The 18,146-nt window shown below is 43.2% G+C and overlaps 1 protein-coding gene across 2 annotated transcripts in view; it reads right to left on the reverse strand.

The window, feature by feature from the left end:
• Positions 1 to 18,146, reverse strand: part of LOC121569205 (adhesion G protein-coupled receptor A3) — a 273,801-nt gene that overhangs the window by 187,806 nt on the left and 67,849 nt on the right. For both annotated transcript variants that reach the window (XM_041879972.2, XM_041879981.2), the window contains 2 exons: positions 9,852 to 10,065; positions 617 to 781 (listed from right to left, as the gene is read on the reverse strand). In XM_041879972.2, the coding sequence (XP_041735906.2) occupies positions 617 to 781; positions 9,852 to 10,065 (379 nt within the window). The remainder of the gene's footprint in view (positions 1 to 616; positions 782 to 9,851; positions 10,066 to 18,146) is intronic.

Consider the following 18,146-nt stretch of genomic DNA (forward strand, 5'->3'; position numbering starts at 1 on the left):
TCAACTTCTCAAGCCTTCCAGATGGACAGGGAGGGAGACATGGAAAGCAGACCTGGGTTCAAATACCATTTGCAATCATTTCAAATACTATTATCTGTGCTTGCCTGACACAATAGAACCAATCGAATAGTCCCAAAATAGTAAAACCCCTCCCATCTGGCACTCCAGGCAGACTGAAGCAAATGCTCAAAGTATTTGAACCCAAGTCTCGTGGAGATCCAGTCAGAGACTAATTGGACTGTTTTATAGACAGCTATAAAGCTCGGGACCGATGTATTTGCATTTTGTTGATTGATATGAAACACAGGGCTTTCCTAATTCGTGGGGATAATTGCTAGCTAAGCAGTACTTGCATTCCAAGGAAATGTTTTTCATTTGACTGTTTACTTTCTTTGTTATCTAATATTCTTCAGGAGTTTCCTACTTGAGCAGAGCGGAGTTTAGTGAGTCATTGGGCTTTCACATTTCATTTTCTCATAACACTTGGTCTTCTTGAATGCCCACATGAGGTCAGGCTTGTTTTTAGCCACCTTGCTGCACTGTAGCTGACCTTAGACATTGACATTTAGCCTTGACCAGAAGAGGTCCTTGTGTCTGGTCTGGTCAGAGCACCTACCTGAAGTCTCCCTTGTTGCTGCTGACCCTGTCTGCTGAGCAGTAGGGTGCTGACGTCTCCAACACAACAATCTCCATCTGTCTGGACCTGTTGCCACGGGAACTGGTCACCTGGCACTCCCAGTTGCCAGACAGGCTGAGGTCGATGTTGGAGAGGATGACTTCACTGGAGGAGAGAAGAAGAAAGATCTATGTGTGTTTGTTTTTGTGTGTTTGTTTTTGTGTGTGTGTGTGTGTGTGTTTGTGCTAACCGCACAATAACTACTCAGTTCAAGAGACAATTGTGAAACTTAGAATAGTTATGATGACTTATAGCTGTGGTCGTGACATGCTTTGGTGATTGATATTTAAATGGAGCATATCTCCTTTGTAAGGAGGATTTCTAATTGAATCGGATGTCCCTGGTTATATAAAGGATACATACATGACAATGACAACAGACAGATTATTTAAATTATTGGATTTATGCTCTTTTTTTAAATACACCAATTGAGAGAATGCGCCTTGTGATACATGTGAAAATAAACCCAACAAACTGCTAGGCAATAACCACTATCTCCATGGAAATATTTCTCAGCGTAAAGCCAACCGTATTTTTTATTAGTAATGCATAATAATTGCCATTAAATCAAAATGTCCATGTGGCTCCTCAGAGCATTGACTGCTTTGCGCCACACTTTTGTTAAGCAGCGTTCAGTGTTGCTGAATAATAGCAGCCGCGGTTTCCCAAAAAAAACATGACTTGTCAAATCTGACTTAGGAACAACACTATGCCATGGGTGTGTGACAGTTGACATTCAAATTATAAGTGACAGGCAAGAGAAGGCACTTAAATCTTCCACAGTAAAAATGATCAGTTGTTGAGTGCTCTATGATGTGCCGGAGAATAATACTTGAAAGCGCTTCTGAACAGAGGATGTGCAAGAAATATTTATTCAGCGACATGAACTATAGTTCCCTGTGGCTTTTTCCACCAATACTCTCAAATTGCTTTTTTTACTTAGCTCTTGCTGTTGTGTTTCCTTGAATTTATTCAGTAGCATCAATCTGAATCCCATGATGACACTAATATTTGAAATATCCTTTTCACACTGTCGTGCTGATCCGAACCCGACTGTGCTGGCCTGGACATCTTTTTATATTGTCCTTTTCAGCACGATTCCAGTAACTATGGTGGATGGATATGTACCCCGGCCAGCTTAGTACAGTTTGGCATGGCTTGGTTTGGCTTAGGGCTGTAGCGGTCATAAAATCTTGTTAGCCGGTGATTGTCAAGTAAATAACTGCCGGTCTCATGATAATTGACCGTTAATTAATATAAACACATTTAGCATCTCCTGGCTTCCACGCATAGCCTACAAGCCACTGATGCAGACCTTTTGGAACATCTATATTTTAAAAAGTCTAATAAATCCATTTAATATAGCCTACACCATCACAATAAATCCATTATTTATTTTAGACAGGTCTAAAGAAGCATGATATTAAGAAAAATGTAGTCTATTTCAGAAGAACAGAATAGCATACTCTTGAGTTGTCCTTATGTTCGGCCCTGATCTGGCTATGCCATATGGCTGTGGGCTACACTAGCTCATTTAGCAGACAATATTTGCTTACAATTCGGTGGCATTATTTTATTTTATAGTATGAAGAATACAATTGAACATAGCTGAATAAAATAGAAAGGATATGTTCTCCAAACGATTTCTGAGGGAGTGCGCACATGCGGCTATTCTCTGTGGAGCAGTTAACAAAGAAACAGGTCCTCCTATATGCTTAATTTAGAGTTATTTATGCAACTTTAGTTGTGATACAAAGGTTGTGCTATATGTTTAGATTTTTTATACATTCTAAGGCTGCATGATGAGACTAATGATGATTTGAAAAAAAGTTGCAAGAAAGGCATGAGCTCTGCTTTGTTTCTTGCGCAGGCTGCACACACAGTCTCTCATTCACAATTTGACAAGCACTTGATAATGCCTCAAATTTCCCGGCGGCATCCCCCTTGTGTGGCCGTAAAAAAAAAAAATCCATGCCTTTTGCAGCCAGTGGCCGTTGTGCCCCTGGGCTGAATATAATAATGATAATTCCCTTCTCCCGGCTGCGTGCTCTGAAGCACCTCTCACTCACATGGCGCTCTCAGATATCTCAATTCTTATTAGCCAATGCCAGTCACAGGCATCTCAGCTCCGAAGTAGGTTACAAGTGAAGATAGACACATCGGGGACGCAACTGCGCACGTCCTTCTTATTGAATTCCGAGGTGCATATTGAAGATTTTAGAAGAACTGTCCACATTTCCTTTTCGTCAGCCAACAAGATGAGTAGACCTAACAAACAGCAAAAGCACTAGCCTATGTCAATCTACTCTCCCCCACAGTACAAAAGTTGACCTATTCTATTGGTCAACTTGTCCTTCTGTGCAAGAAATAAATATTCCAAACATAGTCTGGGACAGTTGTGGGATGCGATAGATCCCAAATTAATACAACCACTTGCATAATTTTTTTTTTTTAAGCAATGAGGCTGATGCAACAGATCTGTACTTTTAGTTTATCAACATTTAAGCTATTATGCTATTTTTTCATATTATAAGTGCAGCAATGTGCAAACGGCAGTAGGCTATAAGCGCGAATGTTCCAAAATGCAATCAATTAGCTGGAAAACACCATTCTCAAAAGTGACCGCAAATGCGATTATGCATGTAATGCTTTATTATAAAGGTGTATTTTTATGGTGAAAATTATCTTCCCCAAACTTGAAACTCACACGCCGCCTATGTATGCCATCTAGGCTCTACACCGGTTGTAAAGCGGATTAATGTGCTTAATTTTAAGAAGTTATTTGGCCACTTTAGCTGTGATACAAACCTTATCAAAACATACAGGCCTATGGGCTAGGCTACATGAGGTGTGCGACTATGATTCGAAAAAGTCAACAACAAAAAAGGCATTGTTTCCTGCCTTAAGCTGGGCATCATTCACAAGTGATAATATATAATTCACAAGTGATAATATATAATTCACAAGTGATAGGCTAATATTGTCCCCCATCAGACTATTCTTGATTTAATCTTGTCTTTACATAAACGAAATAATATATGTGTGAAATACATTTTTATTTAGAATGGACCAGTAACATGCACCGGTCTCGGAACAGAGGCAGGGGAAAAAAATACATGTCATCTATGCACTTAAATAGCGAATGGAGGATGCTTTTCCTGTGCTTAATATTAGGAAAGTTGAGAAAAATATATAGTAGGCCTAGCCTATAGAAACTGATGGGATCCTCCTCTTTTGAATAGAGGCCATCAAAACTCTGTTTTCTCAAGCAATTGCATAGCCTATAGAAATGTTGCGCAACATGAGCTCATGGGCTCCCATGAAGTGTTTGATTAGATTTTTGATTACATTTGCATTGATGTCAGAGTGATTAGAGGGACAATAGAGTGCTGAGTTACCAGGCAGTTAGCAAGTTTGGTAGGCTACTAATGACCATCAGCAGCATCAGAGCTTGGAGAAGCGTAGTTACTGTGACTAAGCGGTCACGTGGAATTTGACTGCAGTCATGATTCGTGACCACCGGTGTGGCAGTAATGCGGTCACCGTAACAGTTTGGCTCAGTAGTGTGACAAGCCCTCTAGATTCTAATCTACGGCTTGGCGGCCTTCAAAGACTCATATCTTCAAACGATGGTACAGAAAATAAAAGTAAAGCGCTGAACATTGTTCTAATTCCCTGAATCAACTATTCTCAATGACTTTGCCTCAATGACACTCTCTGTGAGGAAATGAATAATGAAACAACTAATGATTCAATCTCTGCATTTTGCTCACCACTCAATTCTGATGGGGATTCCAAAGGGCTCTAAATCAAATTGTGAACGCTTGACTGAGATGGTGACATCCTGTGCGGAGTGGTAAAATGGAGGGGGAGTCGAGAGCTGTGAGAGAGAGGCCCAACTCCTGTGTATTTCGCAGGGCTGTTAGCTAAAAGCTTTGAACACTGATCATTATTTCATTGGCTGGAGCAGGGACAAGAACCTGAGGGGCGTTTGGGATTTGAGTTAAAACTTGCTCTGAGACACACAGTATGCTTTACCAAGCAGGCAAACTTTTGCACAATGTTGTTCTTTTCTGTTTGACAAGATGTCAAATAACCAAATTACAACCAATGGGTCTCTATTACAACCAGGTAAAGGCGTCTTTTTCATGACCAAGACAGCATAGAAAGATGTCATATTTTGGTTATTATCTGGTCAGATAACCAGATTAAACCAGATAAAGACGTCTTCTTCATCCTGAAACCTACTAGTGACCCAGGCTACTTCTCTTCCCTTTCCTGCTCAGGAAAACATCCGTATAAGTCAAGATAGATGTAGCTACATGTAGCTAGATTAATTATTATTTCCTCTTCCCTTGCTTAGCTCCCTTGGCTATGCCCAGTAATAAACCACTCTACCACACTGTACATCAGAGTGCCTGATAAAGTGAGCACTCTGTGTGAGTCCAGTCCAGAGATGTTGAGTAATCCTGTGATAGTTTGGGCAACCCAGTGCTGCTACTGCTACTGCCACTGCCTCGGTCATCTCCACCACCACAGGCAGAAATAGAACACAGCTCTCTCTCCCTAAAACAGCAGTGCTCCTTCTAAGGGACACAACCACAAAGTAGTGTATCAACTCTCCAGTCAGGCCCTAAATAGTAACCCTCTGAGCTTAATCCAATATCCGCCTCTCTGATGCCTCCATGCTAGCAGCTTGCTTGAGGAGAAGGAAGCATTGAAACATATTATGATGATGATTACTTAAAGACTTGATGATGGCAATGAAATAAAGTGTCTCTGTCTCTTTGTCTGTCTGTCGATGTGTGAGAGACCGAGACATGAATAGTGTGCAGAGGACAGTTATATCACTGGTGAACAGGCCAACCAAACATACTGTACAATGGGAAATACAGTATCTCTTCCCCTCCTCTCACTCTCCACTCTCCTAGCTCTAGCCCCCCTATCCCCCACTCCTCCCCCTTTTCCACTTTTTCTCCCTACTGCCGGAGCAAAGCATACTCACCGCTTAAGCAACAAAGTGGAAGCTAGATCACAAACCAGATATCTGCTACACAGAGCTTAAATCAGACCCAGATAAACAGATTGTGTATAGAGGGTTTGTCCAGCTCCAGCAGTCAGCTTATGGGTGGTTTGGTGGTTTGATAGAAAACATTTTAGGAAGGTCGTCCTCAAAGGCTCACAACTGAATAACTATGAGAGGGAGCTTGGAACGCTACGGAGCAAAGCCCTGCAGCACTGAGCGGGACAGGGGCACAACACAAAGTAATGACCTAAATCCACACCAACACTGCGCTATTGTCGAGCTGTCTGCACCCAACGCTTTTCAAAGGCCTCATTAGGAACGCTTACGCTCTTGCGCTGATATTTAACCATTTGTTTACATAATGCCTGCTTACAAGACAGTGAACTTTAAAAGCGTCCCCTCCCCAACAACAAACCAAAATTCCAACTCTCAGGCATTTTACAAGAGGCTCTATGACACAGAGTTGGTTTCCTACTTTCTCTTTCTCTAAGTAAGTGCGTGGGTGCTTCCTATCATGAATTCAGTTGAACAGCTACTGTATTCTTGCAAACAAATAAACATAGAAAACATAATAAAGAGAACTTTGTGTATGGGGACCATAGTTAGCAAGCATGTACACGCAAACACATACACCACTGCAGGCCTCTGTGAAGTACTCTTGCGCAGTGATGATAACACTTTAACAGAGAAGGCTAAATCTGGGTATGAATGGTCAGACTCAAAGCGTTAGTGTGTGATTTGGGAATAAATAAAAGATCCCTCCTCCATAACAAGAGAAGCAGCTTCTTCCAAAGACATTTGTTCTCCCACGCTCTTAAACCACTCCAACCAGCGTTGTGACCACAGTTAGCTTAACTTCATCCACTACAGATCATAGCCATGTGTAATACGGGCTAAAGAATCCTGCTATAAATGACATAACCATGGGCTATAGGGCCCAATTAAGAACACTATTCATTCAAGGACCTTGTGATTGAACATTTAGTTTAAAGGGAGTTGTTTGTATTTCTTTGCATTGTGTACATCGATAAAACACTTTCTGACATCGTAACTCTACCAAGGCTTTTATGTGCAAAAATGCCACTATCTACACTTTGCCACTATCTACAGTTTGTATCGTATCGTCTCTGTAATGCCATCAACTAACCTACCATCCCCCTGGCAATCTGAATTACTACTCCCTCTGAGAGAGAGAGAGAGAGAGAGAGAGAGAGAGAGAGAGAGAGAGAGAGAGAGAGAGAGAGAGAGAGAGAGAGAGAGAGAGAGAACGAGGTAGAGATTTTCCTCTCGGTTCAGTGGCATATTAGGGTGATTAAAAATGGAGGGGATTAAGAAAGATACCTCAGAAGCGGCAGCTAGCTGTAGGCTTTCAAGTGTTTGATTAATGGGGCATGATTCACACGCTGGTCCCATGTCCTCCGCTAGCATCAGTTACTGGGAGTTTAGCCTGGCAACATTACTCAGTCTGCAGCAGCCTGGGCCAGCCACACACACCCACACCCAGCACCAGCATTAGTATTCAGGGACCATTATTTTTGGTCAAAATTCTGAATGAAATAGGGAAATGGAAGATCTTATCATCCTGTGCCTGTGAGCGTCACACCCCAAATGTCCTCAGTGACAGCAAGACTACGTAACATATCCTGAATGTTTACACGGGCACATTGTATAACATGGCACCCTCTGAAGAATGGGCAACTTTGGTTTGTGCCAACACTCAATTGAGGTGAGAGAAAAGCTACAAAAACAATTTGGGAACACCTTAATATGGGTCATAAAATCCTAATTCAATATGACTTCAGCGTGTCTGATCAATTAACACATGGGGGGGGGGTTTAAGCTACATAATAAATCCTGTATTTTTAGACTTTTCCTCTCCAATGGTCCATCATACAGGGCCTGACTCTCACGCACACACACACACACACACACACACACACACACACACACACACACACACACACACACCTGCTCAGAGGACGTTATTTCAAGGTGAACTCCATCAACAGAGAGAGCATAGCAACTGAAAATATGGCCTCATCATTAAACTGGCATTGACACAGGCTTAGCTGCTGGCATGGCGGGCAGGACAGAGCAATACTTATCCCTGATACTTTATTTAATGAGAGCACCAGGGCCAGAAAGTCCCCTCTCTCTCTAATTCCCTACTTGTCTGTCAACACACTTGTTGATGATATAGGAGCTCAGACTGTTTTTGTTGGATGGGATGTTTTATACACTCAACGGTCTGCAGTGGAAACCAAGGCAGTTCCTCAGTTCCAGCTTGCCTTTTTTCTCACTGCTGGAAAAGCTTGACTTAGCCTGTGGCTGCCAAGAGCAACATGACCATATAGGTTCCACTTGGAGGGAGAAAATTGCATAATTTGTGTATACAAGGGAAAGCGCCAGCTAATTGCGAGGCCTAATCAGAATGAGAATGAGGCTAAATCCATCACATTCCGCTCTGGGACGCAGTAGTGGAAAAGGAGAGTTGGGAGTGTGTGTGTGTGTGTGTGTGTGCATGCGTGTGTGTGTGCATGTTGCTAGAGTGTGTTCCTGATGTGTGTGTGTTGCTGTGAGGGGTCAGAGGGCTCGACTAACACTGATGAACATCACAAATCACCCCTGAGCCACTTAATGGAGTTAGATTGCATATGGACGTGCCATTAGAACAGAATACCACCTAACAACGGACACTGGGATGACTCTCTACCGGGCCGATACGCTCTGCTCTGTATGCTGTAGAGTACACAGGCATGTGTTAATCACTCTTCAGTCCATTCACACATACAAGTGATACATTCACCAGAGCAGCTTGATGGGCTTTTGTGTGTACACACAATTCACAACTTAACACTACAGCTGTTAGTTGCTATTAGCTACGAGTGATCCACAGCCATTAGCCAGTTCGTAATGAGTGGCCAGGTGTGAACTACAGACCTCATTGGAGAGGCAATGCTTAGGTCATTCCATTTCGGCAGTCCGCAACAGAACAATCTGTCAATACAAATGAAATGCAAGGAGGAAGGGTAACACTGAATGCCGTTAGCCTATCGAGATATCCACCCAATATATATTTTCACTCATCCTCATACTTAGAGACAATAAACTCAGCCACAAAGCTATAGAGAATACAACATAATAGTACACTTCAACATCAAGTGGGAATGTTGGTCAAATCAGGAGCAGTGGGAGCGACGGTATTCCGGGACGGTATCCTTCCCAGCACTGGGAAAGGAGCTGGCATTCCTGGTGCTATGTAAACCGTGACAATGAGCGTTCCGGCCCTGTTGACACAGGGAATAATATTTCTGTCAACACTCCATCAATATTTATGTTAGAGCCCCTGGCTCGGAGCGTAGCAGCAGTTAAACTAATCAACAGCAATGTGCTCTTCCATATGAGCCTGCTTGCCGCCAAGCCAAGCAGACCTGGGTTCAAATACTATTTGAAAATCTTTCCAATACTTTGAGTGTTTGCTTTAGCATGCCTAGAGGGCCAGATGGGTGGGGTTTACAGGTTTGGGATGATTTGATTGGTCCAATAAGCCAGGCAAGCTCAATTGAGCACATATAAAGTGTTTTAAATTATTTCAAATAGTATTTAAATCCAGGTCTTCCGCCAAGCTAACAGAAACAGTAGCCTGAAGAGGAAACAAAGAGAGGAAGAGGATGTGTGGTGACGGGCCCCTGAAATGTGAGAAAAGCAGCGCTGCTGCCTGCATTATCACTGTAATTATGATTCAGCATCCGTTCCTGTCAGTGTGTGATCACCGAATGCTCTGACAACGTTCCCAGAGCGCTTCGAAAACCTCCTGAGAGGGGCACAGATTGGCTCTCAGAGGTGGTGGCACACTGCCAACCCAATTCTGTCCCGGTCCTTTCAGATCCCTATCAAGGGTGGACGATAACACAAGGTAAATCACAGCTACAATAAGGGAAAGAAAGGGGATGGGAATGTTTGTGTTGTGTATGTTTGCATACAGATGTGTGTGGTTGTGTGTCAGGGTACGTGAGCATGATAAGCGAGATGCAGTGATGTGGGTGAGTGTTTGTGTGTGTGTACTGCACAACTGTACCGCATGAGTGTGTGTGTGTGTCAGCGAGCGAGAGCGATTAGCTCTCCCCTCACGTCCCCGATATCCCTTACCTGGTTAGCAGGCAGCAGTCGTGGACCAGGGTTTCCTCCACGTAGACGCCCCTGCCCTCGTTGCTGTGGATGGCGTGGCCATTGTGGTGCCAGCGCAGCTTGACCGAGGGGTCCAGGTATGAAACGGTGCACTGCAGAGGCAGCCGGTCCCCACGGAACACCACCTGTCTCTGGGACGGGATCAGCTGGAACAGGGGCAGCTCCAGAGGCCCATCTGAAGAGGAAAGGCAGACACCAGGGAAGAGGAGAGGAGAAGAGAAGCGGAAGGGGGGGGGGAGTCATTCATCCAGAGGGAAGGAGATATTGGTGGGGGATGGGAAAGGGATGAATGATTCCCCATGACTGAAATCATGTCAGTTATAAAGTATTGATAATGTTACCACACAGAAATACACATACAATATCCACAAATACACATACACACACAAGCACATACACATCAGCAATCCGGAGAAAGCAATGTGCTTGTAGGAATGAACAAAAGCTGTGGGGAATATAGAGGAATTACAGCCAAGCAAATCATTTACTACCAGATACATTCTGAGTTTTGTGGTTGTTGGCTATATAAAAAGGCTAGTAAAGGGTTTAACAGCTGTCTTCAGTTTCAATCTTAGAAAACGCTAGCGCTGTACCTAGCGCTGCCACGCATCTACATACTGATCTGTGATTATCGTAGTGAACTGCCTCGCTGTGGTACCTTGGGAATTCCTCCGAACACAGGGAACATGTTTGATTGGGCGCATAAAAACATTTCCTTGGACATGCTCCAAGAAGCCGGCTAAGCGGCCTTCAGTTCCATTCAGATCAATGGGGAGACCTAGCAGTGCTTACAGTGTGACGGGCCATTCAGTACATGGGTCATAAAGCGCTCCCATTTATGGATGCTGATACATTCAGTTCCAACTCCAACATCTCTAGCTATATTACATCTCTATTCTAAATCTCTACCCAGTCAAAACTGTTCGCTGCTCTGGCACCCCAATGGTGGAACAAGCTCCCTCACGACGCCAGGACAGCAGAGTCACTCACCACCTTCCGGAGACATTTGAAACCCCACCTCTTTAAGGAATACCTGGGATAGGATAAAGTAATCCTTCTACCCCCCCCCCCAAAATTGTAAAGTGGTTATCCCACTGGCTATAGGGTGAACGCACCAATTGGTGAGTCGCTCTGGAAAAGAGCGTCTGCTAAATGACGTAAATGTGCCCTTGAGCAAGGCACTTAACCCTAATTGCTCCTGTAAGTCGCTCTGGATAAGAGCGTCTGCTAAATGACTAAAATGTAATGTAAATGTAAATGCTATATAATGGATCTGACAGAGATAGTGTGATAGAGAAGGCACGGCACCATTCCATCTCTCTGGAGATGGTTTAACTAAGCCAATAACACAATGTTTATTTTAATGTATGATCTGGGAAACGATCATTGGCGATTTAGTGAGACGTCACCTGACTTTGATTTTATGTATGCATTCTCTAATGCAGGGGTGTCAAACTCCTTCGATAGAGGGCCTAGTGTCTGCAGGTTTTAGTTTTTTTCCCCTTTCAATTAAGACCTTGACAACCAGGTGAGGGGAGTTCTTTACTAATTAGTGACCTTATTTCATCAATCAAGTACAAGGGAGGAGTGAAAACCCGCAGAAACTCATGTTAAACGCATTCCATGGAGGAATATGTGCTCTAATGCATACATAAATAGTAATAATGCATAATGCATACTATTAACATAAATAACACATACGTGCCTCTGTACTAAAGTACGCAGTTAACATGCTCATCTACTGGGCTAACACCACTCATCTCTTGATATTTCAATTTTCATGTGTTTTAAAGTGTCATTTAATTTGTTGATAATTTACAGAGCCATGTATTGGTAGTTGGACATGAAGCAGTGCAGAACTGGAGCTACTGTGTAACCTGTAGCTGACTAAGTGGTACCACAGAAAAACAGCATGGGGCAATGGACTGTTGATCTGCTGTTATGCTGATACTGTTGAATCAACACTCAGAGCCAAAGGATCAGCGCGGCAAAACGCCTGTGCCTATCAGGCACTGCCAGGGCGAGACTGTGTGTGTATATGTTTGTGTGTGTGTATGCTTTCCTGGTGTGTACAGTATGTGTATGTGTTGATGAAGTAGTTGACCCACTGTGTGTAATGGCACGACGAAAAGTCAGGGCAATCCCATATTTGTGTCTGTGTGCTTGCTAGTGCAGAGCTTGCTAGTGTGTGTGTGTATGTGTGTGTGTGTGTGTGTGTGTGTGATGGTACGAGGATCCCTAGATGCCAGGGCTAGTAGTGTATATGTACAGCCCTCTTTTCCCCAATATAACTAAGTGTGCAAGGTTGATTCAAAGTCTTTGAGGTGACCAGGACATGAGTGTGTCCTTAAAGGTTGAGGAGACAAAGTAGCGAGTGGTGGTTGTAGTTTTGGGGCCTGACCAGCTTGCACAGTTAACTGGTTATTCTGTGCAAGCTGCAGCAACAAGGCCAGTATCCTTCCTGTATGACTGGCGGGTGATCAGTTTCCATTTGGACAGTTCGCTATAGGCAGTCAGCAGATGCAGCTTGCATACCAAAGAGACCCATTGACTAACTGGAATGTTATCCCAGCCTGAATGATGCTGGGGATACTTCCAGTAGTGGAATGGTTAGTTGTCTGGTTGTGAAGGAAAGTCTGTGAAAGGGCTGTCACAAACAGACTTGCCTTTAGATCTTTCCAACGACTAATTGCCCTGTGGGTCGAGTTTTTTTATGTTGAATGTGGCAAAAAGTCCTGCAGGTTACATCCTACATATTTCTTTATATTCCTTTGGAAGTCAAGTAGGATGATAATTTGGCTGATATTAACTGTGGGTGGTTGGCATTGATTACAGACTGGGGCACACACCCAGCAGGATATGTGGAGAGTGACAGAACCAGTGAGGGTGACCTCAGGTTACTTAGAGGTTAGTTAGAGTGTAGTATACAATATGACTAAGAAGTGTTGGTTGTGAGGGACATAGCACAGTCCCACACACATATACTGTACATTTGAAGATGATCTCTGGGCTTTGATGGGCAGTAAAAGGCTTGCAGAGGAGGTGGAGCTGATCAAGCACGGTGCACAAAGACCACTATCACAGTCAATCCCCAGCCACCAAATAAACGATCACAAGTTATACCATCCTAAGGTGCCTCGTTTGCCATTAATGGCAAAAGTCCTTATAGGGATATTGGGATTACTGCAGTTTCCCAGACCAATGCATGAGTCACTCCAGCATGAAAGATCATTCTTCACATGTGAGTCCAGTTCAGGTGTCACATGGGCTGGCCAGCCATGGTTGGTAGCAAAACAGGTACATATGAGGACAATGGACGCCAGCAATTTCAGACGCTGTTGCCGTGAAGTAGCAGTCCAGTTCCATGGTGTCTCTGTCTCTAGTAACTGCCTGAGGGAAGGACTGATGGTGGAGTGGGCCTATCAAGAACAGTTCTGGGAGATTCAGGATGGCATTGACATTGGAGAAGTGCAATTCCTATGCCATGTGAAGACCCAATAAGTTGATGGCATTTCTTGTCAGTTGTCAATTAGTGTCAGGTTGTGTTGGTTCATTGCAGTGAACACCTGCCTTATGCTCTTGTCATGTTTGGTTGCATCCTCCCCATACACCATAACTGTCACCAAGTCAAAATATATGGCAACTCCAGGGAAGACAGCCAAGATGGTGGATATGATTGTCTGCAAGAAGCAATGTGCCAGCTCAACCCAAAACGGAAAATACACCTTTCAAACAAGACGCGTTTTCCGGCAACTTTAGCGTCCCGTCAACTTTTTTTCAGACTTTTCTTTTATATATGAAAGGTATTGCCGACAACAAAGCCTATACTTTTATTTCCGCCAACTGACGTAGGCATGATTGCGGTAAACTTCTGCCTACGACTTAGTGTGAATTGTAGCCATAATGCAGAGGCGGCATTGGCATGCACTACGCTCTTAATAGTTACTACTATCGTCCTGGCAGTTCTAAACTCTGCGAGGCATGTCACTTCACCAATCTCTTTGCATAGCCCACCACATATACTATTTTCTTAACCTCAACTAGATGGATCCATAAAGAATTACTGTGGGAACAAATACTGTATCACTGAATGACAAATATTGGAATAATGTAGGCTAATGCAATTGAGGGCATCAACTTGTTGCTTACTGAAACCCCCAAAGTCATCCAATTGTTATAATACATTTGATTGAAGCAATAGCATACCCGTGTGTGGTCAACTATTTCAGCACCATTTTGCACTGCTTTGAGGCAAGCGTGGGGTCTTGATAAATCTATCAAAGTCGATTTTTATTTTCACTGAATCCCCGTTTGCATATTGGTTAGGCTACAATTAGGCTGTAGAAATGTTAGCTAAATTGAGGTGAGTGCTGCTCATGATCACGTTGCCTAGTTGGTCATTTATTAGTATCGATCAGAACATTTTGCCAGCATGTTACATAGCTTAACAAGTGGATTATTTTGCCTGTGACTTGTCTTAATCAATCAATGTGATTTTGATTCACTGAATCTCCGTCTGTATATTTGGTTAATTCTCTGGCTGGGCAAATAAGTGGAGGTGGTATAGCTCATCTATCTGTTTGCTCATCCATCACTGATCAGAAACATTCAGAATGCAACAAAGTAGCCTAAATCAAGTGTAGGCCTATTATTTTGCTTGATCACGTACAGTGGGGAGAACAAGTATTTGATACACTGCCGATTTTGCAGGTTTTCCTACTTACAAAGCATGTAGAGGTCTGTAATTTTTATCATAGGTACACTTCAACTGTGAGAGACGGAATCTAAAACAAAAATCCAGAAAATCACATTGTATGATTTTTAAGTAATTAATTTGCATTTTATTGCATGACATAAGTATTTGATACATCAAAAAAGCAGAACTTAATATTTGGTACAGAAACCTTTGTTTGCAATTACAGTGATCATACGTTTCCTGTAGGTCTTGACCAGGTTTGCACACACTGCAGCAGGGATTTTGGCCCACTCCTCCATACAGACCTTCTCCAGATCCTTCAGGTTTCGGGGCTGTCGCTGGGCAATACGGACTTTCAGCTCCCTCCAAAGATGTTCTATTGGGTTCAGGTCTGGAGATTGGCTAGGCCACTCCAGGTCCTTGAGATGCTTCTTACGGAGCCACTCCTTAGTTGCCCTGGCTGTGTGTTTTCGGGTCGTTGTCATGCTGGAAGACCCAGCCACGACCCATCTTCAATGCTCTTACTGAGGGAAGGAGGTTGTTGGCCAAGATCTTGCGATACATGGCCCCATCCATCCTCCCCTCAATATGGTGCAGTCGTCCTGTCCCCTTTGCAGAAAAGCATCCCTAAAGAATGATGTTTCCACCTCCATGCTTCACGGTTGGGATGGTGTTCTTGGGGTTGTACTCATCCTTCTTCTTCCTCCAAACACGTCGAGTGGAATTTAGACCAAAAAGCTCTATTTTTGTCTCATCAGACCACATGACCTTCTCCCATTCCTCCTCTGGATCATCCAGATGGTCATTGGCAAACTTCAGATGGGCCTGGACATGCACTGGCTTGAGCAGGGGGACCTTGCGTGAGCTGCAGGATTTTAATCCATGACGGCGTAGTTTGTTACTAATGGTTTTCTTTGAGACTGTGGTCCAAGCTCTCTTCAGGTCATTGACCAGGTCCTGCCGTGTAGTTCTGGGCTGATCCCTCACCTTCCTCATGATCATTGATGCCCCATGAGGTGAGATCTTGCATGGAGCCCCAGACCGAGGGTGATTGACCGTCATCTTGAACTTCTTCCATTTTCTAATAATTGCGCCAACAGTTGTTGCCTTCTCACCAATCTGCTTGCCTATTGTCCTGTAGCCCATCCTAGCCTTGTGCAGGTCTACAATTTTATCCCTGATGTCCTTACACAGCTCTCTGGTCTTGGCCATTGTGGAGAGGTTGGAGTCTGTTTGATTGAGTGTGTGGACAGGTGTCTTTTATACAGGTAACGAGTTCAAACAGGTGCAGTTAATACAGGCAATGAGTGGAGAACAGGAGGGCTTCTTAAAGAAAAACTAACAGGTCTGTGAGAGCCGGAATTCTTACTGGTTGGTAGGTGATCAAATACTTATGTCATGCAATAAAATGCAAATTAATTACTTACAAATCATACAATGTGATTTTCTGGATTTTTGTTTTAGATTCCGTCTCTCACAGTTGAAGTGTACCTATGATAAAAATGACAGACCTCTACATGCTTTGTAAGTAGGAAAACCTGCAAAATCGGCAGTGTATCAAATACTTGTTCTCCCCACTGTATAGGCAACTCCAAAATCTGGCGGAGGTTGCGAAATATGAACACACAAGACTCAAATGCTTTTGGAAAATATAGATTGCTATTATTTTCTATCGGTATCATGATAAAGATACTCTCAATGTAAGACCCTATGCCCGCTCCCTAACAAATCAGAGTGTGTTTAGGAAAGTGATGAAATGTGGATCATATCAAAAGCATTATATGACAGTTGTTCGACACGTTGCCATGACGCAAGTTGTGTGGGAAAAATATTATTTATATTATATTTCAATATATTATTAGCCTAGCATAAAATATGTGTATTGATTGTGATCACGGTAGCCTAAGGTGTGTCTTGTCTATTTAATGAATAAAATAACTATTGATTTCCTGTGCATGCCGCAGCCATATTGGCTGCACATACAGTGGGGAAAAAAAGTATTTAGTCAGCCACCAATTGTGCAAGTTCTCCCACTTAAAAAGATGAGAGAGGCCTGTAATTTTCATCATAGGTAAACGTCAACTATGACAGACAAAATGAGGAAAAAAAATCCAGAAAATCACATTGTAGGATTTTTAATGAATTTATTTGCAAACTATGGTGGAAAATAAGTATTTGATCAATAACAAAAGTTTCTCAATACTTTGTTATATACCCTTTGTTGGCAATGACACAGGTCAAACGTTTTCTGTAAGTCTTCACAAGGTTTTCACACACTGTTGCTGGTATTTTGGCCCATTCCTCCATGCAGATCTCCTCTAGAGCAGTGATGTTTTGGGGCTGTCGCTGGGCAACACGGACTTTCAACTCCTCCAAAGATTTTCTATGGGGTTGAGATCTGGAGACTGGCTAGGCCACTCCAGGACCTTGAAATGCTTCTTACCGAAGCCACTCCTTCGTTGCCCGGGCGGTGTGTTTGGGATCATTGTCATGCTGAAAGACCCAGCCACGTTTCATCTTCAATGCCCTTGCTGATGGAAGGTTTTCACTCAAAATCTCACGACACATGGCCCCATTCATTCTTTCCTTTACACGGATCAGTCGTCCTGGTCCCTTTGCAGAAAAAACAGCCCCAAAGCATGATGTTTCCACCCCCATGCTTCACAGTAGGGTGTGGTGTTCTTTGGATGCAACTCAGCATTCTTTGTCCTCCAAACACGACGAGTTGAGTTTTTACCAAATAGTTCAATTTTGGTTTCATCTGACCATATGACATTCTCCCAATCCTCTTCTGGATCATCCAAATGCACTCTAGAAAACTTCAGACGGGCCTGGACATGTACTGGCTTAAGCAGGGGGACACGTCTGGCACTGCAGGATTTGAGTCCCTGGCGGCGTAGTGTGTTACTGATGGTAGGCTTTGTTACTTTGGTCCCAGCTCTCTGCTGGTCATTCACTAGGTCCCCCCGTGTGGTTCTGGGATTTTTGCTCACCGTTCTTGTGATCATTTTGACCCCACGGGGTGAGATCTTGCGTGGAGCCCCAGATCGAGGGAGATTATCAGTGGTCTTGTATGTCTTCCATTTCCTAATAATTGCTCCCACAGTTGATTTCTTCAAACCAAGCTGCTTACCTATTGCAGATTCAGTCTTCCCAGCCTGGTGCAGGTCTACAATTTTGTTTCTGGTGTCCTTTGACAGCTCTTTGGTCTTGGCCATAGTGGAGTTTGGAGTGTGACTGTTTGAGGTTGTGGACAGGTGTCTTTTATACTGATAACAAGTTCAAACAGGTGCCATTAACACAGGTAATGAGTGGAGGACAGAGGAGCCTCTTAAAGAAGAAGTTACAGGTCTGTGAGAGACAGAAATCTTGCTTGTTTGTAGGTGACCAAATACTTATTTTCCACCATAATTTGCAAATAAATTCATTAAAAATCCTACAATGTGATTTTCTGGATTTTCTTTTCTCATTTTGTCTGTCATAGTTGACGTGTACCTATGATGAAAATTACAGGCCTCTCTCATCTTTTTAAGTGGAAGAACTTGCACAATTGGTGGCTG

Source organism: Coregonus clupeaformis, chromosome 1 (assembly GCF_020615455.1).
Source record: "Coregonus clupeaformis isolate EN_2021a chromosome 1, ASM2061545v1, whole genome shotgun sequence".
NCBI classification, from domain to species: Eukaryota; Metazoa; Chordata; class Actinopteri; order Salmoniformes; family Salmonidae; genus Coregonus; species Coregonus clupeaformis.